Source organism: Larimichthys crocea, chromosome X, assembly GCF_000972845.2.
Source record: "Larimichthys crocea isolate SSNF chromosome X, L_crocea_2.0, whole genome shotgun sequence".
Lineage (NCBI taxonomy): Eukaryota > Metazoa > Chordata > Actinopteri > Sciaenidae > Larimichthys > Larimichthys crocea.
This window is the reverse complement of record NC_040020.1, coordinates 24692172-24716753: the sequence shown is the minus strand read 5'-3', so window position 1 is coordinate 24716753 and position 24582 is coordinate 24692172. Positions and strand designations below refer to the sequence as shown.

Sequence of the window (24582 nt, the reverse complement as noted above, 5' to 3'; positions counted from 1 at the left end):
TACACAGTCCTGCCCAGTGGTTCTTTGATGCTTGTCGATACCGCTGCGTGATGATGTCATACGGCAGAGAGCAAGGGAGGGAGGCATGATCAAAGGAAAGAGGGAGGGATGAAGACGCAGGAGAGGATATCCAAGACAACAACGGGACAAAGATGGCGACTGCTTCTGATATGGGACGTCCACTGGCGTCCAGACCTTCGTATCGCCAGGAGGAACCCTGGACGTACAGCAAGTGCATTCACTCTCCTTATTCTAACAGGATGACCACCTGCCTGATACACGGGAACCATCACCAAACCAACCTCAGCCACCACTGCCGCCAGGCTAGCACGGTAAGCTCTCCGTCTACCTTAGCCTTTTCCTACGCTGCCGTTTAAACCATCAAACCCTCAACGCCCCGATGTCTGGTTACCATCACTCCATCCCAAGTATTTATCATGAGTTGCCATCCTTTATAATAACACATTTTCTACCCATTTTCTTTCTTTTTTCTCAGCCCCTTTCATCATGGTCTTTTGGCTGTTAATATAGGCCTCTCTTTGCCATCAAAGGCAGCACATCAATTGCCTTGACTCCCAAGTGTATGTGTGAGGGTGAAAGAGAGAAAGGGAGAGAGGAGAAAAAAGAAGGACACCATGTATCAAAGATCAAGGCACGCTTTCATGCCTGATTTTGGCCCTGGTTGGGTTTGTGCTTTCCATCATCTTTCCATCCTCCTTTTTCTCCCTGTACTAAGCGCTGCAGACGCTCTCCGAAAACCCATCGACATCGTTTTTCCCCCCCCCTCAAAACCCTCTAGTGGTCTAAATTCCATGTTTTTTTGGGGGGCAAATGTGACATTTTTTCTGTTTTTCTTTGAGAATATTCTGTAGCTTACTCGCTTACTGGGCCAGAGCTCTGCCCCGATGATGACAATACGTGAAACAATATTTGAATAAGCAGCAGGAGGGCAGCCAGCTAATCCACTGTGGCTAATCCAGTATTGGTGCAGGCCATATTGGTAGCTGGAGTATTCAACACCATCACAATACACATCAGCAGGACGCCATGGCAGATATACTGACACTCTTACTACAGGCATGGCTGGGAAAGGCCAGCAGATGGATGGATAGGTGGGTGGACGGATGGATGATATAGAGATACACGAATGGATAATTGCATGAATGAAAGAAAACCCATGATTTTGATGCCGTGGTTTCTTTATTTCACATGTTGTGAAGTCCTCTTGTGTAACTTAGGGTATTTTATGAGAGAGAGAGAAGAGGGAATCGTCGAATTAAGACAAAGATAGAGGTAATATCGCTCAATAGCCTTCATATCTGTATGACAGCGTCTAAATTTATGTCATCAAACAGACCCGAAATGTCGATATCCTCCACTTCACTCTGTGTAAAACATAATAAAAGTGTTCAACTGTACAAGATTCTCTTTATCCTTTGTTTTGGAGCGTTCATCACAGCCAAGCAAAATACTTGTCTCCAATTAATTTTCTTTAAGAGCAGAGGTCTGTTTCTCTTTCAAGAGGTATATAATGAAGATTTCACTCTCTGTGAGCATCTAAATGGGCCTTTGTGCTAGGAGGCCCCCAAGAGATAAGCCTGTTTCTGACAGGCCTCCGTACAGACGCCTAAATCTGCTGTGGCAGCTGGAACAAAGGGACCCCTGAGCTGGACCAGCGCACTGACAAAAAGCTCCATCTCGGTAGTCTAAGGGGGCTCCCTCAATTTAGGAATTAATAATCCACTTTTACCTTCTCTGGAAATTGTTGTTTTCATCGCATACTTGATAATGTGTAATTCATAGGGCTGCTTTTTTTTTTGGTTTTATTTTATTGTGACTGGCTAGCAAGGCTCACGACTTGATGGATAAAGATCGTTCATGTATCGCTGACATTATAATTAATGAGAACGAGTTGCTTTGTACCTGGTGCTGAATAACATTTTCGTCATTTTCTGCTCCACCTACTTGTTAGTCAGAGCTGTCACTCTCACAGAGCTTGTCACAAGGCACAGATGGATTAAATATTACACCACAGTATATGTGATTATATATTTATTCTGATATTATACATGCTGGAAATTCAGGTGGGGAACTGTTTATATTTAAATGACCTGGCAGGGTCGGTGTTTTCCGTTAATCCGGTAAATTAAATATTTAATGATGGCTGAATTTTAGCGGCTTCAGTTTCAGGGTTATGATAATGGGCATGCTGTCTTACTGTCATGACTTGGGACTTTATTGATGTGACAAATTCACAGGGAGATGCAGAAATAGACGTGCAATTGCACAAAAGATGAATATACACATACAGATATAATATAAAGGTAAAGGTTGGACAGCATTAATACAGTATCCAGGTGTGGAAGCTGCATAACGGTGGATTTAATGAAAAAATTACTATTTGCGCTTATTTTTTATTAAGTATTATTTACTCATGTTTGAGATCTTGTAATTGCTTTTGAAGGTAAAATGATGATCTAAATGTAAAAAAAATAAATAAATAGGATATTAACTCCAACACCATGAGCTGCTTTAAATCCTGAACCGACAGATTTCTAAAATCAAAAACTAATACCAGAAAAGTAAAAACTAAATCTAGGCTGTATCTGTAAAAATCTGCACGCAGATATTTTTGTTATTCTGTGTGAACTAATAAATATGGGATGCAGAATTATGTCAGAACAGGCTCTTATCTGGCAGTTAACACATTTATGTATCATATTCATCTATACCATCACTAATGTACCTGTTTTTATGGAGACTCTATATATATGGAGTCAAGTGAGTCTTGTGCTTTTTTCCTATTAAATCAAATCAAAATGTCTGTGGCCAAAAAAAGGTAGACACCTCAGTATAAACACGTGACACAATCTCTAAAGATATTGTCTTGTCGTGAATATGCAGGATAATGTCCTAAAATAAACAAGCATTTTAATCTTCAGTAATTCAAGAAAAAATGTAAAAACTGAACACAGACTGAATAAATGTTTTTTTAATGTGACTGCTGTTCAAGTTTCAAAAATTCAGCCTTAACTCCAGAGGACGGTAAACATACTTCTTTTACTCATTAAAATAAAACTAGAGTCGTGTTGATACTTTATGTGACACCAGATTTTTTTGTCTGCATTAAATTCATTTATTTGATCTGTAAATAGAAACAAAATGTGATGACGTGCAAAACAATTCGTATTCACTTCATATTTGATGGAAAATAACACAACACAACTTAAGATAACTTATCAAATCAATCAGTGAATTAATCAATCAATGATATGCCCATGTTGAATTTGATGCCAGCAACACATTTTAACAAAGTTGAGGCAGAGAGGCTGAGCCTGTTTTAGTAAAGATGAGGAGGGGATCACCACACAGTGAGAAACCGTGCAACAATTACTCAAGAATAATGTTTTTAAAACTACAAAGAATCTGTGGAATCGTTGCTTATAGTTCATAATATCATTAAAAGAGTCATAGAATAAGAAGAAATCTCTGTACGTAGAGGACAAGGATTGGATGACCGTGATCTTTGGACCCTCAGTCACCCAAATCACTTCATGAGTTAAAGAACACTTCCAAAAACCATTGTCTGTGAATACAGTTCATTACTGCATCCACAAATGCAAGTTAAAACTCTGCAATGAAAAAAATAAACCGCATATAAACCAGATCCAGAAACGCGGCTATCCAAACAGAAAACTGTCCTGTGGTCTGAAATTCTGTTTGGAGATCATGGCCACGATCGCGGACTGGAGAGTCTAATCTAAAAATGGGCAAACGTGGATTATTGGTAGACCTGAAGGTAGGTTGAATGACGCCTGGGTTCTCAAATAAGCCACCTACCTGTCAATCAAAGCGGCCACGCTGTTAATTATACATACCTTTAAGCCTCAGTATCATCTAAACGAGTTAAATATATAAATATACACTCTCACTAAAGTTGTCATGAACGGGGAAATTAGCTCTAGAGACCAAAACTGTTTTTTGTACCAGGCTGTAAACATGTTTATGTCTGCTAGCCAGCCTCAAGTGGACGTTTGAGGAACTGCAGTTTTTTAACACTTCTGCATTGGCTTCACTTCACATCCACGGCGGTTACTGCTTGATTTTGTTTCTACATTTTAAACAGCGTGCCAACTTTTTGAGTAACAGGGTTGTCTAGAGAGAGAGAGAGAGAGAGAAAGAGAGAGGGAGAGACTGTGAGCATGTAGCCAGGTGTATTCAAGCCCCCCTGTGTGATGACCTTTCTTCAGCTAAGAGCTCAGACCTCTACAATGCTCACACACACACACACACACACACACACACACACATACATAGTCAAGATTCATTATAGATTCATAAGTACCAACATGCCCCCCAACCCCTCCTCACCAAGACATCATAAAGGTCAAGTTCATCTTCCTCAGTATTCTCTCTTTGCCTCCCTTCACTCTCTCCTCATTGTCTCAGGGGGCACTGCAGCAACCATAACAACACCAGCCTGTTGCAGCAGGAACCTGTATATGAGTGTGTGTGTGTGTGTGTGTGTGTGTGTTGACAGTCGAGGATATAAGCCAAATTGATATGAATACATTTCCATAATGAAGCGTGTTTAGCTTGGCTGTAAGGTCTGCCAATCAGACACAGTGCGAAGAAACATTTCATCAACGTTATCTCAACATTTCATCAACGTTATCTCAAGCTAAGCGCAAACAATCCTGTCAGTCTTCATTACTGCCTGCTGAACCACTGAAAAGATCTCTTACTGAACACTCTGAACACTGGTTTGTCCGCTGAAAGACACTGAAATGTTTTTAGATGTTATGTTTGATTGACAACATAAATCCACAATATCTGATGCCAAATCGAATATATTTTTTGATGACTGCTGCTGGTTTCTGAGGATATTTACACAAAATGTGAATGTGACCAAAGAAACTATGTTATGTTCTTAAAAAGACTAAAATTGTACATATGGAGTCTGAGGCTAACACTGTTGTTTCCCAGGTTCAGAGTACAATGGAAAAACCGCCCATTCAGGAGTGGACAGAGATGTGGACAGGTGTCTGGACCTCACCTGAACCACCTGACCCTGCCTTCTCCACACGAGACAGCTAGCCTGAACAGCTTACAGGAGGCATGGTAAGTTACTCCGTTAACCACTGCACATCATGGTCCATCATCATCAAGGACTATATATATGGATATATATATATTTCATAGCTCAGTGGATTTGTGTGCTTCAAAACGTTTCTTATTAAACTGAACTGACTGATTGTGGAGACAAATCCTGAAGCAGCCTTGAAGACGTCACTTCACACATTCATGGTGGATTTACTGGGATATTTTTTGTAGATTAGATTAGATTGCCATTTCACAAAGTACTAAGACACCAAAATGCAGTTTAGCATCTAACCAGACGTGCAAAAAGCAGCAAAGTGCAGTAATGTACATATGTATAGGGATATAAAAGTAAAAGTGCAGCTATATATATCAAGATGTACACAGCTTGTGCTGCAACAGTTGCAGGTATAAGTGTAATTATATGTGTAATTATACAGTGCGAGTTCTTTAAACTAAGATATGTACAGTATGAACAGTATTCACAGTAATTATATAGTGCTGGTGTACAAGTAATTCAATTGGTCGAGATCATATACGAAATAAACAGCTAGCTATGAATACACATATATGCAGTAGTATTGACATTCAAATCTATATAACAATAGATGAAGTACTAATTAAGTGTCCGTGTACAAACTTCATGATGAACTCAAGTGTGGTGCTCAGTTTCTTGAGAGTGTTTAAAATTGATTTAATTGTCCAAAGTCAGTTGAATATAATGTATGTGTTAGGTTGGATTTAACCTTCAACTTGAGCTGCTATTATTGGTTTTTGCTATAGAAGGCAGTGTTTTATTATATATAAGTGTTTAATATTAAAGCCATGTTAAATTATTTAAGCATTTCTACACTTACCAGATTGCAATCAGATTATTATAACATTTGGGGAAGTGAATGCAACAAAAACAGTTCTTTAAGTCACAGATGCAGCACTTTTGGTGATTTATGTTTAATAATCTTTTCTTTTTCATATTTTTTAAGGCTCTTTGGAGTACTGATTACTGATTGTTTAAGCTCAGTTCAGTTCAGGACAGTTTGAACAGCTTCTTTATGAACCTGAAGTACATACGGCTTTAACCAGTGGCTGGTATGCCTAACCTGTTGACTAATTTGTAGCTTTGTGTAGAAATGATTGTTTTGGTTTCATCCCTAATTGTATAGGATGATATCCTACAACTACTTTTAGAGAGAGCAATAAGTAATGTGACAATAATTTATATAAAGTAATAAACTATACTGGATTAGTTTTTAATAGAGTAATTTACCAAATATTGCATTTAAAATTAAACACTTTAATTCAAATTATTATATATTGCACCTTGGATGAGGAATAAGTAATTTCTACACAATTTTTGGGAAGAACTTAACAGTAAATGTTTTTTTGAAGAATCAATAAGTAAAAGGTTGCTTGCAGAGCTAAAAAAATAAATAAAAAATAAAGGTTTCCTTAACGGCATCGCCACAAAGAACCACTTCAGGATTTAACTTTAACTTTTATTCTATTCTTTATTAAAGGTGCATGGTTATTTATCGCATGTCCAACCATGTTTTACGTGGAAGAAACCGTCTCAGATGATACAATCACATGTGATTTCAGTGTAAAATGTAAAGCATCACATGTCAAAACATCAGACTCATAGTTAGTACACATGGGGAATATTTCCTCTATTTATCTAAGGATCTATTTAATCTGGTAATGCTGAGAGGAAATGTATGACTGTAGTCTAATCTCTCTCTCTCTCTCTCTCTCTCTCTCTCTCTCTCTCTCTCTTTCTTTTCACATCCTCTCCCCCTCTTCCTCTCTCCCTCTCTCTCACACACACACACACGCAGCGGTGCCTGCTCGGTGCTCCTGACTGACTGACAGCCCGGCGGAGGCGAGTGACAAGCAGGATGCTCAGGTGGTGTCTGTGGCGGCGGCGGCGGCGGTGTGCTCTCTCTGTCCTGTCAGTCACTCTGCCGGCGGAGGTGGGCTCCGTTAACTGAACACCTGTCCTGAGGTAAGACAGTCCTCCTCCCTGTGTTTTATGTCATTGTTTCTCACATGACATGCGGGTTTGTCTCAGATTTGTCTCGCAGTCGTTGCCTGGAGCAAAGTAAGCTGTATATACCTGCTCATGCTGTCTGTGGTGCTTGTTTCCTGTGTCTGGCTCGTTTATTTTGTTCGTTTCAACACGTTTTTTATTCATTCCCGTGGCGCAAACAGCTGATCATAAATCATGCAATAACTATTCATTAGAGTCTGTTAAAGGCTAGCGTCTGTAATTCATTTTCTGTGCTCAGGTTGTGTAGTGACCTGTTGCTGTCGATGGGGGCGCTACTGCACCGTAATTTCGCTCCCCTGACGTAGAGCTGCGACACATAGACCCGTTATGATCTATGAGTTTATTTAATACAATATCTGTGGTGGAAAGTAATCAAGTACTTTTACTCAACTGCTGTATATTTAATACATTAATTTGATGTAATGTTATACTTTTATTGCACTACATTTAAGTGTCAGGTTGTACTTTATTTTAACACATGTATCTGACAGCTTAATAATAATAATAATAATAACAACACAAATATTTGTCTAAGACCTTTAAAACACAGTTTATAACGCTCATTATTTTAGACTTTAGATACTACTCTTTATGTCATATATCAGAAATAAAATTTCATTGGTGTAAAATCACCTGAAAATAAGAATAAGCCTTTCATATCTATAGATACCGTCTCTTCCGCGTCCATGTTGAACTGCTGTGTTTCTACAGTAAGGGCACACTACGCCACTGTTCACACACAAGTATGACTCAATGGAAATATAATATCAATCAAGCGTCAGTAGTGAAAAGTAACTAAGAGCATTTACTCAGCTTCTGTCCTTCTCTACAAGTCTGCAGTACTTTACTTGAGTACGTTTTTTTTAATTTCATTTAATTTCTTCACTATGTTTACTAAAAAATATTGTACTTTTCACTACATTACATATACATCTTAACACTACTACAAACTACAACCTAGTAGTAAACGTAATAGTTAAATTAATACCTCTCTGACATTGTCGACAAAAGCTGAAACATTATCAGAATCAGAATCGTTTTTATGGGCCCGGTATGTCCCGGTACACCAATGACAGTATAAGACACAAGGAATTAAACTTCGGTGTCACGTTTCTCTCAGTGTACATACAGATATAAAAACACAACATAAAAAACTATGTAGATACATTTAAATACTTTACTGAAAAAACTAGTTCACAGTGCAACGGACACTGAAATTAATATGGTTTATACAGACAGCATAGTAGATATTACAGTATATGTTAGTATGCACAGCATAAGCTTCATAATTTATGGCAAAGTTGTTGTATTGGATCACACTGGATTGTAGAGTAGCTAATAAAGTGTTATAAAGTGTTTACAGTTAAAGTCACTGATTACTTTGCAGATTTTAAGATTTTAAAAACCCTAATGAGCATTTAAAAGATTTCAGTTTAGATTAGGTAGGTTGTTTGATTGATTTATTGATTTATATATTGCAACATATGGTTGACAGATAGATAGACCTCATAGTTAGGCACCAGCAAGTTATACTAAAATACATTGGGGTTTCTAACATATTAAATAGACCTGATTTCTCCTCATCTTAGATAGATAGATAGATAGATAGATAGATAGATAGATAGATAGATAGATAGATAGATAGATAGATAGATAGGATATGTACTTATTATTGTACTTATATATACAGACTATGCGTTACATTAATGCACACCTTTTTATTTAACATCTGTTGGACTACATCGTTTTGCACCAAAATTCCTGATATGGGAAAACCTACTACTACAGATAGATAGATAGATAGATAGATAGATAGATAGATAGATAGATAGATAGATAGATAGATAGATAGATAGATAGATAGATTAGATACACTTTATTCATCAATTTTACTTGTTACAGCAGCAGAGGAAAGTGTAGCATACACTACAGAATTAGAAAAAAGAGAAAAAGGCAAAAAAAAAAAAAAACAATAAACACACAGAAATATCTATAACCTACACAATAAACACGAAAAACAATCAACCTTCAAAACAGACAAGTACTGAGGATAAAAGTGGCATGATATATAAAAAGAGTATTGTAATGTAAAGTGACCATAGTGTAAGAAATATTGCAAAGAAAGTGACCATGATACAAAAAATAAATATTATTGCAAGAGTAGTGACCATAATCTAAATAATATTACAAAAGTAAGTGACCATGATACAAATAATAAATATTATTGCAAGAGTAGTGACCGCAATCTAAATAATATTACAAAAGTAAGTGACCATGATATAAATACGCACATAAATAGCAGCATGCAAACATTAGTAACTAAGCTGAGATAGATTAACCAGCATTAAAAAAAGAAAATAGACCGGCTACATGTGACCCGCTCCCAGTGTGCGTGATGACGTGAGACGCGCGTCGCTTCTACCCGCCGCGGTTCTCGAGCGGCGCTACACACCGCACGGCGTCGGCGTGCACGCACGTATTCTCTCGCTGTGTATTATTGCTCAGAAAGCAGCCACCATGGGGAGTTAAAGGTGGTTAGTCGACGGGTTATTTTCGCTCATATCTAACACCACAAAGCTATCCATATGCTGCGTTTTGGAGCACACAGTTCGCGCCAGTATCCCCAATGCAGCGGATTACGGGGATCGGGCTTTCAGAGACGGTAGGAGAGACACTTTTGTTGGAGGTGGTGGTGGTGGTGGAGGTGGTGGTGGTGGTGGGGTGGAGAGAAAACACGGGACGTTAACGTACCTAAGCTAAGCTAAGCTAACAGGCTAACCAAAGCTAGCTGCTGCAGCCAGTGGCTGAAAACGTGCCCCCTCGCTTTCTTGTTTCGTTGGATGTCGGATCGGCCGAAACCAGCCGGAAAGTCCGAGTTAACTTCTGCGCCGAGTTGGGCTCTTAAACGCACAAGAGTGCGCTTGTTTGTTTGAAGTGTTTCTGTACGCAGGGCCCGTCTTGTGTGGTTGTAGAGTTTGTTTCTGGTACCCATCCCCCCACCGTCTTTTTTTTTTTTTTTTTTTTTTTTTTTTTTTTTTTTTTTTTGCAGGCCAAGATGAATGAGATCCTCACTTCAAAGCACTGGCATCGGTGGTGGCATTGCTTTTTTTTTTTTTTTTTGCAAAAAGGCTGGCTAGCTGTCTTAGCTTGTTAACACTAGCTGCTTATTTTGGGGAAAACCAAAGTGTGAGCTTTTTTTTGTTTGGGCACACATCGGAGCGCAGAGCTAAGTTTGAAGCTACTTGACGACAGAAACTTTAATGGTGAACTTCTTCAGCATGTATTTTAAAACATTTGTTTGTTTTTGGACAGACATGAGCCGGGGTTGTTTTAGTTGGTGTTAACACCAACGATTGCAAAGCAAATATTTGTAGTTTTTGCTCACTCTCAGCCACACCATGCATGTAATAATGTTTCTAGCCTTTTTGTATTAACTCCCACTGTCCTCCTCTTCCTCTGCAGGGTGAATTGTTTCCCAGCAAAATCATTGCTAGAGGGCAAGATCTGACCTCTGCCTTGTGCAATCAGAGACATGAGTGTTGTCAGAGAATTACATGGGATTGGGTACAGGGGTGGAGGCGGTGGGGTTGTGGCCTCCCTGAGCGGCCCTACCCACTTTACCGAGGATGCTCCGCGACCCCCGGTTCCTGGCGAGGAGGGATCTGATGTGGACCCCCCAGTCCAGTCAGCCAGCACCCGTCCAAACACCCTTTCCCAGACCCTCGGTTACCTCCCGTTGTCCTCGTCGTCTAAAATGGGGGATCCGTCAAGCTACACGCCCTCGTCGTCGTCTGCGACCCCGCGTCGCCCCGATCTGGACTTGGGGTATGAACCTGAGGGCTCTGCTTCACCGACTCCACCTTACCTGAAGTGGGCAGAGTCACTTCACTCTCTCCTAGACGACCAGGAAGGCATCCAGCTGTTTCGAAATTTCCTGTGCCAGGAAGGGTGTGCGGACCTTCTCGATTTCTGGTTCGCTTGCTCGGGGTTCAGGAAGACGAGCCAGGAGAAGAGGGCAAAGCTGGCCAAGGCCATCTACAGGAAGTACATAGTAGACGGAAGTGGGATTGTCTCCAGGCAGATCAAAGCAGCCACCAAGAGCTTCATCAGAGACTGCGTGGGAAGGCCACATCCTGACCCTGCCATGTTTGAACAGGTAATTAAACGCTGATTTAACGTTTGTGAAGGCTCCTAATAAGAGTAATGGATGTTGGATGTTTCTCACAACCTGTTCAGGTATCAGCTACTGCATAACAGCACTGCTGTGCACACTGTGAGGATACAGTGACTGAAACTTAAGACAATTGACTTTGATAGCAGAGCTGTACAGTGCACAGTTGGGGGGGTGCAAGTGTTTTTGGTCGATGCTCGTAAAGCCTTCATGGTTCAGTTGAATGGTGGTGTTTACCTTTTTTAGATTTGAGGAACTTGACGTCTGCTAACATCAAGACTGGCGTAGCAGTCCAGAATTTGTAGAGAGTATATTTTGTTGAAGAGCACGCTATAGTTCATTTAATTTGTGGGTCCGAGAACATGTTTGTGTTCATTTCCTATGTTTGCAGTCAGAGTAAGTGCTGCACAACAGCTGACGCAGACCCGTCTGCAACATTCAGTCCTGCTCCACTGGAGGGGCAAGAACTATAGGCCAGGTGCGACAGCTAGACCTGACCTACAGCCTCGTAGTAAAATGTAAATGGTATCTTAAATATGTGACGCAAGAAAGGATGCAACACGTCAGTGTCGAAGCACAGATTTACGTTATCCTGACTTTTATTCTCGTGAGTAAACCACAACAAAGGACTCCGTCGATTTTTAAGTTTTAGTTTCAGGTTTTCACTCGCCTACCTGTGCCCTCTTCTGCCCTTGATCGCTGAATGCGTGTTCAGACCACACACATGTGAGACTTCTGTCACAGGTTTTGTCAAAAGGCCGTCTGTGACTGTAGCGCCTTACACACCGCGGCTAACGAAACACGATTACACAAAATGAGATCACGTAATTACCATGATGAACTAAGTGAGGCTTGTTTCGTTTTTTTGGTCTCTCTGCCCAGTTTCCTGTTTCCAGTTTCTATTTTCAGCGGTTACGCTTAAAAAATAAAAGCATAAAAATCCCCCTGAGATATATTAGATTTAAAAAAAAAATAAAATAACGTGGGTTTATCCTGTGACATTGCGTCTGGAGCTCACAGTGTCCACGTTTATATTCAAAAGCTAATCAGTTTTGGAAAAAGTGGCGGGTCAAAATCTTTTAGTGTTTGCTTTAGTGTCATCAATGAGTTAAGTGGACTTAATTAGTGATTAGAAATTGTGAAAGCAACATCTTCAGGCGTCGTCAAGTTTCATACCAACTCACTGTGTTTGTTTGCTCCAGGCCCAGACAGAGATCCAGGGCATGATGGAGGAGAACACATACCCTTTGTTTCTAAAGTCAGACCTGTACCTGGAGTACACACGGACTGGAGGAGAGAGCCCCAAGCCTAACCCCAGTGACCAGAGCCCTTCATCGGGTCCAGCCAAGCCTGTGCCTGGGTACTTACCCACACTCGCTGAGGATGAGGAGTGGAGGTGAGAGGACGCACCGTAAAACGACGTTCTCGTGATTTGTGAGATAATTAACGTACGACTAACATGCAATGTAATCTGATTTATTTTTAAGGTGTGGTGGAGGAGGAGGAGGAATGAGGGAGGTTGAGGAAGAGAAAGATGAGGAGGAGTGTGGAGACACACCAGCTGGTCGGCTGACTCACAGCCTGCTGATGCAGACGGCACCGCAGAGAGCCACGACCAACAGGAGGCGGCAGGACAGCAGGGAGTACAGGTGTGTGTGTGGGTGTGTGGGTGTGTGGGTGTCTCAAGGAGATTGTGGTGTCTTAGTTTATATTATGTGCCTATTATGCATTCGACCACCCCTATGGTTGACATAACCACACTGTCACACAGTTTATTTTCTATTTTATTTTAAACATAGAGTGTACAAACCGTCTCATTTGCAAGTCTTCTAAGATCCATTGCTTTTTAATTTATCAGGTTTTTCTCTATACATATATACTGTGTTCTTTTTTTTTTTTAAACTCTGAGAACGACAAATATTACCTATATATTGAAAAAATTATTCAGTCTTAATCAGGTTGTGAAAACTAGCAAGAAACTGCTGTTCTAAGCAAGTCCTGGTCTTAGAAAACCCCTGAAAGTTCCTGGATTACTCCTAACCTTAGGCTGACCCCTACCCGTGTCTGCATAAACGTGCACACACGTATCAACATTTGAATATGACCTCACTACATTACGATCTCTGTGCTCCTCCTCAGGCCATGGCGGGAGCCGGTAAACCCGTACTACGCCAACATGGGCTACGCTCGCGCTCCAGCAACCAGTGCCAACGACAGCGAGCAGCAGAGCATGTCGAGCGACGCAGACACACTGTCACTGACCGACAGCAGTGTGTAAGTACACACAGATGGATCCAGAATTGTTGCATGAATTTATTAATCAAGTCATTAATCGGATCATTGGATTAGGGACTGATTAAACGAGCCGTTACGATGTGTGTTTGATTGTTTTTCTGTGTCTTTCGTGTGCAGAGATGGTATTCCTCCATACAGATATCGGAAGCAGCATCGTAAAGAGATGCATGAAAGTGCCAAAGCCAATGGACGTGTGCCCCTACCTCATATACCTGTGAGTTACACAGACACCACTCATTCACAGCTTTATCATGTAGTATCCATGGTAACATGATCTCTGGGGACCACATTCAAATATCAATGTGAATTTGTTCATCAACATGCAAATGCAGCTTTAATTATTAACATAACAGACATTTGAGGATGGGTTACCTTGTCACACACTTTTGTATTCTATTAATGTAACTGTCACAAACAATTACGAGCTTTCACGCTTAATTTCTTAATTGGAATTAGCACATCCATCTTCAAGTCTTTGTTTTCACAGTGCCTTACACTTTCTGTGTAACTCAGAGGTTATTGTTGTTTTGTTCTGGCTAATTAATTGACTAAATTGGCGTCCGCATCCCAGCAGCGGATTGCGCGTTGGAATTTTGCCGCGTGTAATTTTTTTTGCGATTGTGTCTACATCCAGCGCACGTACCGCATGCCAAAGGACATCCACGTAGAGCCTGAGAGGTTTGCAGCGGAGCTCATCAGCAGGCTGGAGACGGTTCTCAGAGAGAGAGAAGCTCAGGAAAGACTCGAAGAGAGGCTGAAGAGAGTACGACTGGTAAGGGTGTGTGTGTGTGTGTGTGTGTGTGAGACGCAAAGGTATTTTTACACTATGATTTAAGCTGGATTTCATTTAAGTTCTCTACACAGTGTTGATCTTGTTCTGTAGAAATATTTGGTAAATTATAAGTGAACTTGACAGTAAATTGAGGAACTTTTACAGTTTGGTATTGAGAAACTGCGTCGTGCGGTCGTCAGATCATCTCACAGTGAGTTCAGCAACCGCACGGGAGAGACACAGACGTGATGCAGGAACTATAAACACATGACAAAAAGACAGTGATCGTCAACATTTCAAGTCCCATATACGACACGAGCAAATCAGAATTCTGATTTGAGCACAGCCCTAAATGTAAAATATTTTTACATCATGTTTTCCTTGATCCATGTTCGGCTGCCAAAAAATGTATAAGCTAAGACAGACTTTATTGATTCACACCGGGGAAATTTGCTTGTTACGATAGCTCAGTACACACAAGGTGGATAAGAAAAATACTTAATAGGGGCGCCATGGTGGCTCAACTGGTAGAGCATGCAACCCACACACAAAAGGCAGAGTCCTCTGCCGCTTTCCTGTCCTGTCTGTCTTCGGCTGTCTGCTCTTACAAGTTGACAGCCGTCCAGAGTTACCAGCGAGTTAGAAGTGGGTTCAATCAGCCACGCCTCTGTGATGCTATACTTGATACTCCCTCTGTAGCCTGGTTAGCGCTGTTAGCCCCGCCATCTTATCGAGGAAACATCTTATGTTCCCCAATGATCATGTGTACATGCATCACAGGGCTTGGTGTAAATCACAGCTTAAATAAATGGATTTTGATATTTGTACACGGATATTAATGTTATATGAATATTTGCACATTTAGATTTATAACATCCATCACAATAACACATTGCTGTGTTCATTATTTTTCCTCCCATGGGGGTAAAGTTACTAATAAAGCCTCTATACTTTGTGTGTGTACATCATGGTTTATTTAATATTTGTCTTCTTCTCCTAACAGGAAGAAGAGGGCGATGATGCTGACATCTCCGTGACAACCTCAATGTCTTCTCATAGCATACCACTCCCCCTCCCCTCATCGTTTCCACCTCTCTACGGCGCCCGCTATTCAGAGACCACTGCTAACACGGCAACAGTCGCCACGTATGGCGGCCTGGTTGCCATGGAGGATTCCCACGACGACGACCCGGAATCTATTTTGGATGAGCATGTACAGCGTGTGATGAAAACGCCGGGCTGTCAGTCGCCAGGGGCAACCAACAGCACCTTAGGAGGCGGGGGTCGACACACTCCTCCCAAAACATCGCGTTCACCCGACGGAGGGACCGGCCCGCCTCACTACCCACCACACCGAGGGGCCGGTCACAGTCTGCCTGCTGCTGGGGTCAAAGGTAAGAGGCTGTGGGGGTGAAAGGGTGAGGGACTAACACGCCAGCAGCGTACGATGTGCATCAAAATATCCACCTGTTATCGAGCTATCGGTTGATATTTGCTGATTCATAGACGTCTATGGCCAATGTTTATCTGTTGTGTTGCATCAATTTTGCACCAGCTAAATGTCGCTTTGGATATTTACAACTTGGATATTGTCATAGAAATAATCACCTTCGTGCCACCTGCACGGACGCTGAGCGGCATGTTCAGCTTATTTCAGGAGAGAAATAAACTGAAACAAGGCGGAGATGCATATCTTTGTAGGCGAATAAATAAGAAAACAAAAACATCCGTATCTGCAAGATTATTTTAAACATCAGCATCAACTGTACATCAGTATTTACTTGTTAGTAAGATCAGTTCAGTGACGGCTTCAGCCTTTTATGTGGGATTTGTTGTTGTACTGTGATGATAGAATATCACTGACCTTGTACTCAAAAGTAGTGAAAAAGACCATGACAATATATACTCCTGACTTTATAAGGATTATATTTCAAACACAGCTAGAGTCCTGAATTAAGGTCACGTTACGTTTTTAATTTTTATATTCTTCAAATGCAGTGTGTGTTTTAAGAGGCCAATGCAGGCGTCTAATGGAGCTGCAGCAGCATCAGTGTGTGTGTGTGTTTTTAGGCTTGTGTATGTATTGAAGAGATGCTGGTATGTAACTAATAGGTCTCGCTGTGCTGTCTGTCTCAGGTATGCATCACCACAAGCAGCTGTATCACCACAGAGGAAGAGAAGGGCAGGAGGAGGCGGGCTCTAGGTCTCAGGCCAACTTCATGTGGAACGGAGATCCAGCCAACCAGTACCCAGGGAGAAGTCGTAACTACGCCGACGGGGCTGGAGCCAGCACAATTGAGGGCATGGGTTACAGGTATGCTAGTGCTGTTGTTTGTGCCGAGGTCCACATTAAACTGTACGTGCTGTGTTTCGATCAGATCACCTCAACTGGTCCGTGTGTGTGTCACCTGTTCGTTCTGCAGTAGCAAAGGCAGCACGCTATCACGGCGAGGTTGTAAGAAGGCATCGGAGACGTCAGGCAAAGGTGATGAGAGTGGGCGTGGCGTGGAGGCCCAGGTACCATTAGAGGATCTGGAGAGAAACCAGAAGATCCTGCAGTGGATGATGGACGGAGACAGACAAAGGAAGAGCACCCACAGGTGAGGAACACTACGCATACAACTCATGATCCATATAAATAGAGGTCTTCACGTGACATCCAAAGCCTACGTCCAGGGATAATACTCAACTTAGAAATGTCAGAGAGCAGAGGTCAGATTCATCAAAAACTGCAAGCAAAGCTGCAAAGCTAAGGCTTATCGTATCGCATTCGAGACGGGAGAAGGATACTAACGTTACCTTGTGAAAAAGAATCCGGGTCCGTCTCTCCCAGCCAAGTCCAGGACCAGAACATTTCTGGGTTTTGACTGTGTCCCAATCCCAGCTTTCAAATCACAAGTCTGGTTCATTTTCGGGGGGGAGTACATTTCCAGGTTCCGGTTTCATTAAGGTTGTGATAAATTAACAGTTCAAACTGATGTGCCAGGCGCATTATGGAAAAAAGCTGTAAACGCAACACAGACATATCGCCTCTATCACCTCGTGTTTATCAGTTACTGAATCACATTACAGAATCCTGTTAATCTTGCTGCATTACAAGTTGTCTTGAATCCTTTGGTTTCTTGACTGTAGAGTTCAAATCCTCTGACATTCATCCCGTCTCCCTCCCCTGTTGTTTTTCCAGCAGCAGCACCAGTAGCTCAAGGAGGATGGGAGCCAGCAGCGAGTCACCACGTCCAACATCAGTGGAGCGACCCGGAGCTGTCCACCCCTGGGTCTCTGCCCAGCTGCGTAACAACCCCTCCTCCGTATCCACCGCCATCCCCGGCTCATCGTCCACCCAGGTCCAACCCTCGCACCCTTTCATCCAGGACCCGGCTATGCCTCCCAACCCGGCTCCCAACCCCCTCACCCAGCTGGAGGAGGCTAGGAGGAGGCTGGAGGAGGAGAGGAGGAGGAATGCACTACAGCAGGCCAAGCAGAGGTAGGTGTCACGTCATCTTCATACATTGTGTCTGCGTTTGCATGTGGTCTTATTTGATAGTTTTTGACATGGATCGTGTTCTTTCTTTCAGGCATAAATCTGGTAAGCGCCAAGTGTGTGAGAACATGACAGTCGCTTACTACTTTTGTGGAGAGCCGATCCCGTACCGAACATCAGTCAAAGGCCGTGTGGTGACTTTGGGCCAGTTCAAGGAGCTGCTTACCAAAAAGGGCCATTACAGGTGAGAATATAATGATGCATGTATTTTAAAATATATAATGAGGGCGAGAATGTTACATTTCAAAGGAACCTTTCATTATTTAATCGAACGTGTCTCGTGTGTCTGTGTGTGTGTGCAGGTTCTACTTTAAGAAAGTGAGCGACGAGTTCGATTGCGGCGTCGTGTTCGAGGAGGTTCGTGACGATGACGCCATCTTACCCATCTTTGAGGAGAAGATCATCGGGAAGGTGGAGAAGGTTGACTGAAATTCTGGGATCAGGAAGATGACACAAAATTGCAAAAAAAAAAAAAAAAAAAAAAGTTCTTTTGGAGGAGAGAAAAAAGATGAGATAGGAAGAAGACATTTCGCGGGGGGGGGCGGGTTGGATAGAAATTCAGCTGTGAGAAAACGAACGAACGAAAAGAAAGTAGAAAGGATGGATGGAGCAAAGTGTTACAGAAAGGGAGATTGTGTTACATGGTAGAAGCTCGAGTATTAAGAAGGTGGTTAGTTTTATGGAATATCTGGATATCTGCGTCATGCCTGGATCAAACCCACATACAGCGAAAAAGCTTGGCCAGATGAAACCGGAGCGGAGGAAAGGAACATAAATTATTTCACCTGTCTTGTCTCCACTGTGGATATTCGGGGAACACTGTTTTAAAATCTGATGTCTGACCAGTCTTCCACTGCAATGGACGGAGAAGGGTGAGAGGGACTGCTGGAAGGAGAGAGGATAAAGTAGTCTTCCACTTCTGCTCTGGAGGAGTCTGTCCTCCGCAGACCATTACGATGCTGCTACATTACCACGGAAACTCTTCAATCGGTGCTCGGGACAGTAAAGAAAGCGGTTTTGTTCCATTCGGGAGTCTCGCTGCCTTTTTGCTGTCTCTGTTCCTCATCAGCTGGTGACAAGGGGAGAGGACAGAGGATATTTTTTTTTTTTGGGAGGAGGGAGTGGAACTTTAGCCTGCTTCTCCTCTCGTTGACTTCATAGCCTCAAAACAGAAACTTTCTCACCCTTGATTCCTAGATGTCATGTAGTGATCTCTCACGTCAATATGTTCAGACAACAGTTCTCCACACAACTTGTTTACCAAAGCTACATATTTTTGATAAGACAAGTATCCTAGCTACTTGTTTCATTTTATTTGAATTGTGTATGTACAAGGCAGGTACTATTACTTATTAATGCAGCCTAATTTCGTTATATCTCAACTTAATGTTGTATTATTGTGTATGTTTTGAAGCTAGTTCATTAGTCATTTCAGGGCAGGCATTTTGTTTTTTTGTTTTGTTTTTTTCCTCTATAATACATCCCTGCACCTCAATCCTGTACTGTTTACCTTCTGAGTGTGCGGTTCTGTTCTCCTGCGCGATGGATTTTAATTTTAGGATTTTTTTTTATTTTTTTTTTAACCCACCACCCTCAAAAAATGATCATGAATCACAAGAGCGCACACTACAGGTGTGTTATCTTTTCGACCACAATATCTGTTGTTTTTAACAGGTCACACTGCCACCTCATGTACATTATATTTTTCTGCTACACTGAGAAGCCTGCAAACTCAGTTTCTAGGTGCCTGCCTGCCTGGCCAGTGCCATTACTATCTAGAAAGCTTATTCTGAAGCGTGTAGGTGAGTGTGAAAGCCTGTGTCATGTATGCCTGAACTCAGCCAAAGAGCATATCGTGCGTCCCATATGCCTCCACGTGTGTGTCTGTGCAGTCCAAGTCCGCGGGTATCAAACGTTACTTTTTCATCATGAGCTGAAGAGGGGGGAATCTTTTTTTCCTCTCACAAGATTCCTACACTTCAACATTGTAGCTTAACACTGAGTTTAAAAGAATAGTTTGACATTTTGGGGGGGATGCGCTTATTTGCCTTTTTTGCTGAGAGAAAAATGGCAGATGTAAAGCTACAGCCAGCAGGTTTAATATAAAGACTGGCACAAAAATAAATTAAACAAATTAGGGATGTTTGGCGTTTCTGCATCAAAATTACCAGTTTTTTTCTCTCTTCAGTTTGTCCTTAAATTTAGTTTAAAGGTCAAGAGTGTCAGATTTAGTGGTCTCTGGCAGAATTTAAATAGAATATTCGTAATTGTGTTTTCATTTGTGTATAATCACCTGAAAATAAGAATCATTGGGTTATCACTTTAGAATGGGACTTCTATATCTACGGATGATGTGGGTCCTCTTCCATGGAGTCCACCATGTTTCTACAGTAGCCCAGAACAGACAAACTTAAACGTTGGCTCTGCATTGGGCGTTTTGTGTTTCAAATATTTCGCAGCCACTAGTAGTTTCTCCTTCATTCTGGAATAGCAGCAGCAGCTACACAGAGAGCTGCCACTAAATCCTACACACTGCTCCTTTTAAGTTTCTGACCAGATAGACAGACTTGCTCTTTCTCTAAGCTGGCCGGCTGTAGCTTCATATTTAAAGCACAGACATTAGAAGTGGTGTCAACCTAGCTCTAAAATGTCAAACAATTGTTTCAGATATCTCACACCAGTACAGTCTTGCAGTCGGGGCCTCGAGGCCTTGTATAAAGCACCGTGCAGACAGTGCACTGATCACACACCAGCTATGTAAGCTGAATGTAATTTGACTTTTTTTTTTTTTTTTTTTTTTTTAAACTTTGACCCGCTATGTCCTCAAAGGAAATCCCTTCATTGATCATGTCCTCACGTCTGTCTTCATTATTGATCTCAAACTGTTGGCTTGAGTCTTTTGTGTTTTCTCTGCTAGGTAGTTAATTGAATGTGTCCATCAAACAAAGAGGTCCTACTGTACGTCTTGCTGGAATGTCAAATACAATTTGTCCTGGGTTTCTAGCCCAGTAAGGGAATGTAGGATCGGAAAACATATTTGTCCTTACTTCAACCCATTATGCCTTCAATATGAAATTTAAAATTTAGATATGTATTTGTTTATAAAAAAAAATGTAATTTTAATAATCACCAAGCATGTTCTTTATAAGGAATGTTTTCCTGATGAGTTGAATTATCTATTTTGTTTTAATGTTTATGTGCGAACTGCTACGGCCCTCTGATATATTTTATCTGTTTTGTTAGAAAGAACGCCCAGGGACAGTTTGAATGACAACATTTGTTAAGAGTTGATTCTTGTGATTACGATCCGATGGACAAAACAAACAACTGCGTCTGTTGTGTTGTCAGTTTGTGTGAAACACAGTGCCTTTATCATGTTATCTTCTCGAAATATCTTTATTGAACCAATCCATGCTTTTAATGTTAAATTTTTATTTTCCAAGTCAGTCCCGTTGTACTTTTTAGCTGCAGTCATGCTTGCTCACTTCTGTTCTGATAGATCCTCTGCTGTAAATATGTACATTATCATTTCATATGTGTCTTCAGACCTGCACCACATGTCCATGGTGTTTCTGTTTTTCAAAGGTAAACGCCAAGATGTCACTGTGCTGGTTCCACTTGTACATTTCTTTTAAAAAGGTACTTCATAATAAAGATGTTGAATAAACACTTCCTCTCTTTTATTGTTGAGCTCACCTAATTTTCCATATTCACATATTAATCTTTATTCACCCTAATACTGCGCATACCTCTGAACCCTAGTTTTTGTTATAAATTAAGATGATCCTGACATTTAAAACGCCACAGGTGTTAGTAATAAACTATACATACATTTATTCATCCTCATGAGGAAATTCAGTTATCCTTGTTGCTTACAGTTGACATTAAAATATAGATTAATGACATTAAACAACAGAAGATGGTAAAATGGGTTAAAACAGAGGTAACATGCACAATACCAGGACCCTGAAACGGAGGCATCTAAATGGAATTCAGCCATCGCTGATCTTTATATTTCCAAATGTTATTTGATGATTATATGACAAAATATCTAATGTTAAAATTTTTATTTCTACATTGTGTTGTTAAAAGAAGTATTTTCCACCAAGATGTAAATACTCTCTGCACACTCAGTGGTAGAGTACATTCACTCGGGTACTGTGATTAATTATTTCTATTTTCAGCTCATTCTACTTCACAACAGTTCTGATAAATGTTGATGAATATTGTACTTTTTACTCGCTAGCTATAGTTTGTCGTAGTTATCCTCATGAGGATCGCAGGGGGCTGGAGCTGATCCCAGCTGACCCTGGGTGAGAGGCGGAGTACACCCTGGACAAATTCATCACAGGGCTGACATATAGAGAAAAAACATTCACATTCACACCTATGGGCAATTTAGAGTCATCCATTAACCTGCATGAGGAGTATCCGGAGTACCTAGACAAAAAGCACCCTTTTTTCTTATGCAGTGAATAATCTACAGAGACAGTGAGCATCAAGTTCAAGTCCAGTTTAATTGTCACATATGTTTCACGGGACTGTAGCCTCCATCATGCGGAGACATCTGATAACTCCTCTTTTTATTCCTAATAGGATTAAATAAGCATTAGCATTAGAAATCCTTTAAAGCCCCATGCTTAATAAGAAACCAACTGCAGCTCGACAGGGTCGGGGTATATATCATTCATGGTATGATTTATGGTTGCTGACTGAAGGACTGGCACCACTCACTGTGTGTCTTAATAAAGCCAACTCCTAATATTCACATAACATTAGAGGATGGTGTGTGTTGTTTAGCCTATTATCAGGAACATTTGGTTATTATGCTAAATTTGTTGTAAGGCTGTAAGGCAGGGATGTCCAAAGATTTAGCTTTTTTGGTTGACATAACGAAGCATTTGAATGCACCAAGTGTATATCTGTAGATGGGACGCAAAATATTATTTTCTGAATGATTTTGTTAAAGACAAAAGCAAGAGTGATACGTTTTAAACTTAAATGTTAACAGACTTTGCTTTACTTGTAATAAGTCATGTTAAGAATGAACACGAGGTTCAGATTTGTATCAACTTCAATCAAGTTTAACATATTCCCATACAATTTATTCTTTGTTATCTGACTCCAGATGTGAACAAAAGGAACAACTGGTTTATGGATTTGTTCACGCCTGATTGGCTTAGATTTGTTTGCATTGTCATTCAAAAAAAATTGTGACCATGAAAACTAAATTGTTACAGAACAGTGCATTTGTATGTAACTTTTATTGGTAATTTTTTCATTTTTTAAATCTTAGTATTGGCCCCCGAGCATCCTTACATTGTCAAATCTGTGTTTGGACACCCCTGCGGTAAGGAAAATGTCTAAATGTCAAAATAATTGTGGCTAAAACTTTTAAAGTTAATCAAAATATCCATTAGACACATCACTCTGATAGAGTAGACAGAATATTTATTTTACATTAGATTAATTTCAGTGTGTGAAAGGTAGACACTGCAAAAAGTTACTATTAATTTAATTAATTAAGTCATGTTATTATTATTAAATATTTAGGGGTATGTGTTTGACTGAAATGTAATCTCTGTGCCTGTTTAAATAAAATAATCTCTCTGAAAATGAAACCAGAAACTGTACTTGTACGCCATCTTGTGGCTGTTGTGGCTGAGCTCACTGTGAAAGGCAACAAAAGATGGTTTTCTTCGAGTAAATTTAGATTGATAATAAATGTTTAGTTTAATCTTTCTCTATTTTTGTTAAAGTCAAGGAGCCCAAATAGAACATCCTTCCAAAACAACTGAAAATCTTTATCAACATAGCAATAAAGTTACAGATATCAGTCCATAGACTTTGGACAAAGTGGCAGTGCCAAATTAAATGAGTAACTGTTTCAATATGTTCAGAACAGAAGGTGCATTTCACATCAATATCTTTTTTGAATCTTCTAACAATATAATCATTGGATGGATAAAATCTATGAATTATTTTAAATGAAACTTTATTGGTTAACAGATATCGGTTGGGTAAGGGCCAGATCTTCTTCCAGTCAGTGCATCCCATGAATTTATTCCAGTATGAGACCACGTATGGAGCTGTAGTGACATCCATTTTAAACAGGAGTCTAATTAATTTGTTGTTATTACCATGGTTACCTGACAGGGGTGTCTAACAAGGACAGCAGGGATAAATGTTGTGTTTCCACTCTTGGTTGAGATCTAAATAACATGCAAACACTAGATGGGATTGCTCCAAAAACTTTGGCAAAAGGTGATACAGGGATATTATATTCAGATAAGAACTCATAACCATACGCACTATACACACCATCATCTTCACCCCCTTCTGTAATCTGACACAAACATGGTCAATCACTTTTTGAAGTTGTTGCACATTATTTAACTGTAAATTTGATATTTTATATACCTTTAATATATATATATTGTTCTTAATTGATGGTTACTTGTTTACATATGTTGTTTTTGTTTGTTTGTATACTGGAGTATTGTAAGTATTTCTGATTCTGATTCTAATTATAAGTATTATTCATCCCTGTTGAATAATTGAGCTACATGTACGTATGTGTGTTATTATTACACCAATTCTCAATTAAAAAGGGATTTGTGTTTGAACAAGTTGTCCTTGTTGCTCCATAGATAATA

At 40.5% G+C, this 24582-nt stretch overlaps 1 protein-coding gene across 3 annotated transcripts; it reads left to right on the top strand.

The window, feature by feature from the left end:
* Positions 1–54: 54 nt before the first annotated feature.
* Positions 55–21609, top strand: LOC104921153 (axin-1). Of its 3 annotated transcripts, XM_027283049.1 has the most exons (15): positions 55–332; positions 4987–5121; positions 6936–7102; positions 10610–11303; positions 12521–12714; positions 12806–12967; positions 13458–13592; positions 13731–13827; positions 14248–14385; positions 15389–15779; positions 16522–16699; positions 16809–16985; positions 17570–17869; positions 17961–18110; positions 18229–21609. In XM_027283049.1, exons 4-15 carry the CDS (start codon positions 10680–10682, stop codon positions 18353–18355), a joined length of 2673 nt encoding a protein of 890 aa, XP_027138850.1. In that variant the 5' UTR covers positions 55–332; positions 4987–5121; positions 6936–7102; positions 10610–10679; the 3' UTR covers positions 18356–21609. The 3 variants fall into 3 exon arrangements, with proteins under 3 accessions (XP_027138850.1, XP_027138851.1, XP_027138849.1); XM_027283050.1 differs by lacking the exons at positions 55–332; positions 4987–5121; positions 6936–7102 and adding an exon at positions 9532–9809 and having other exon boundaries at positions 17573–17869; XM_027283048.1 differs by lacking the exons at positions 55–332; positions 4987–5121; positions 6936–7102 and adding an exon at positions 9533–9809.
* Positions 21610–24582: the final 2973 nt, after the last annotated feature.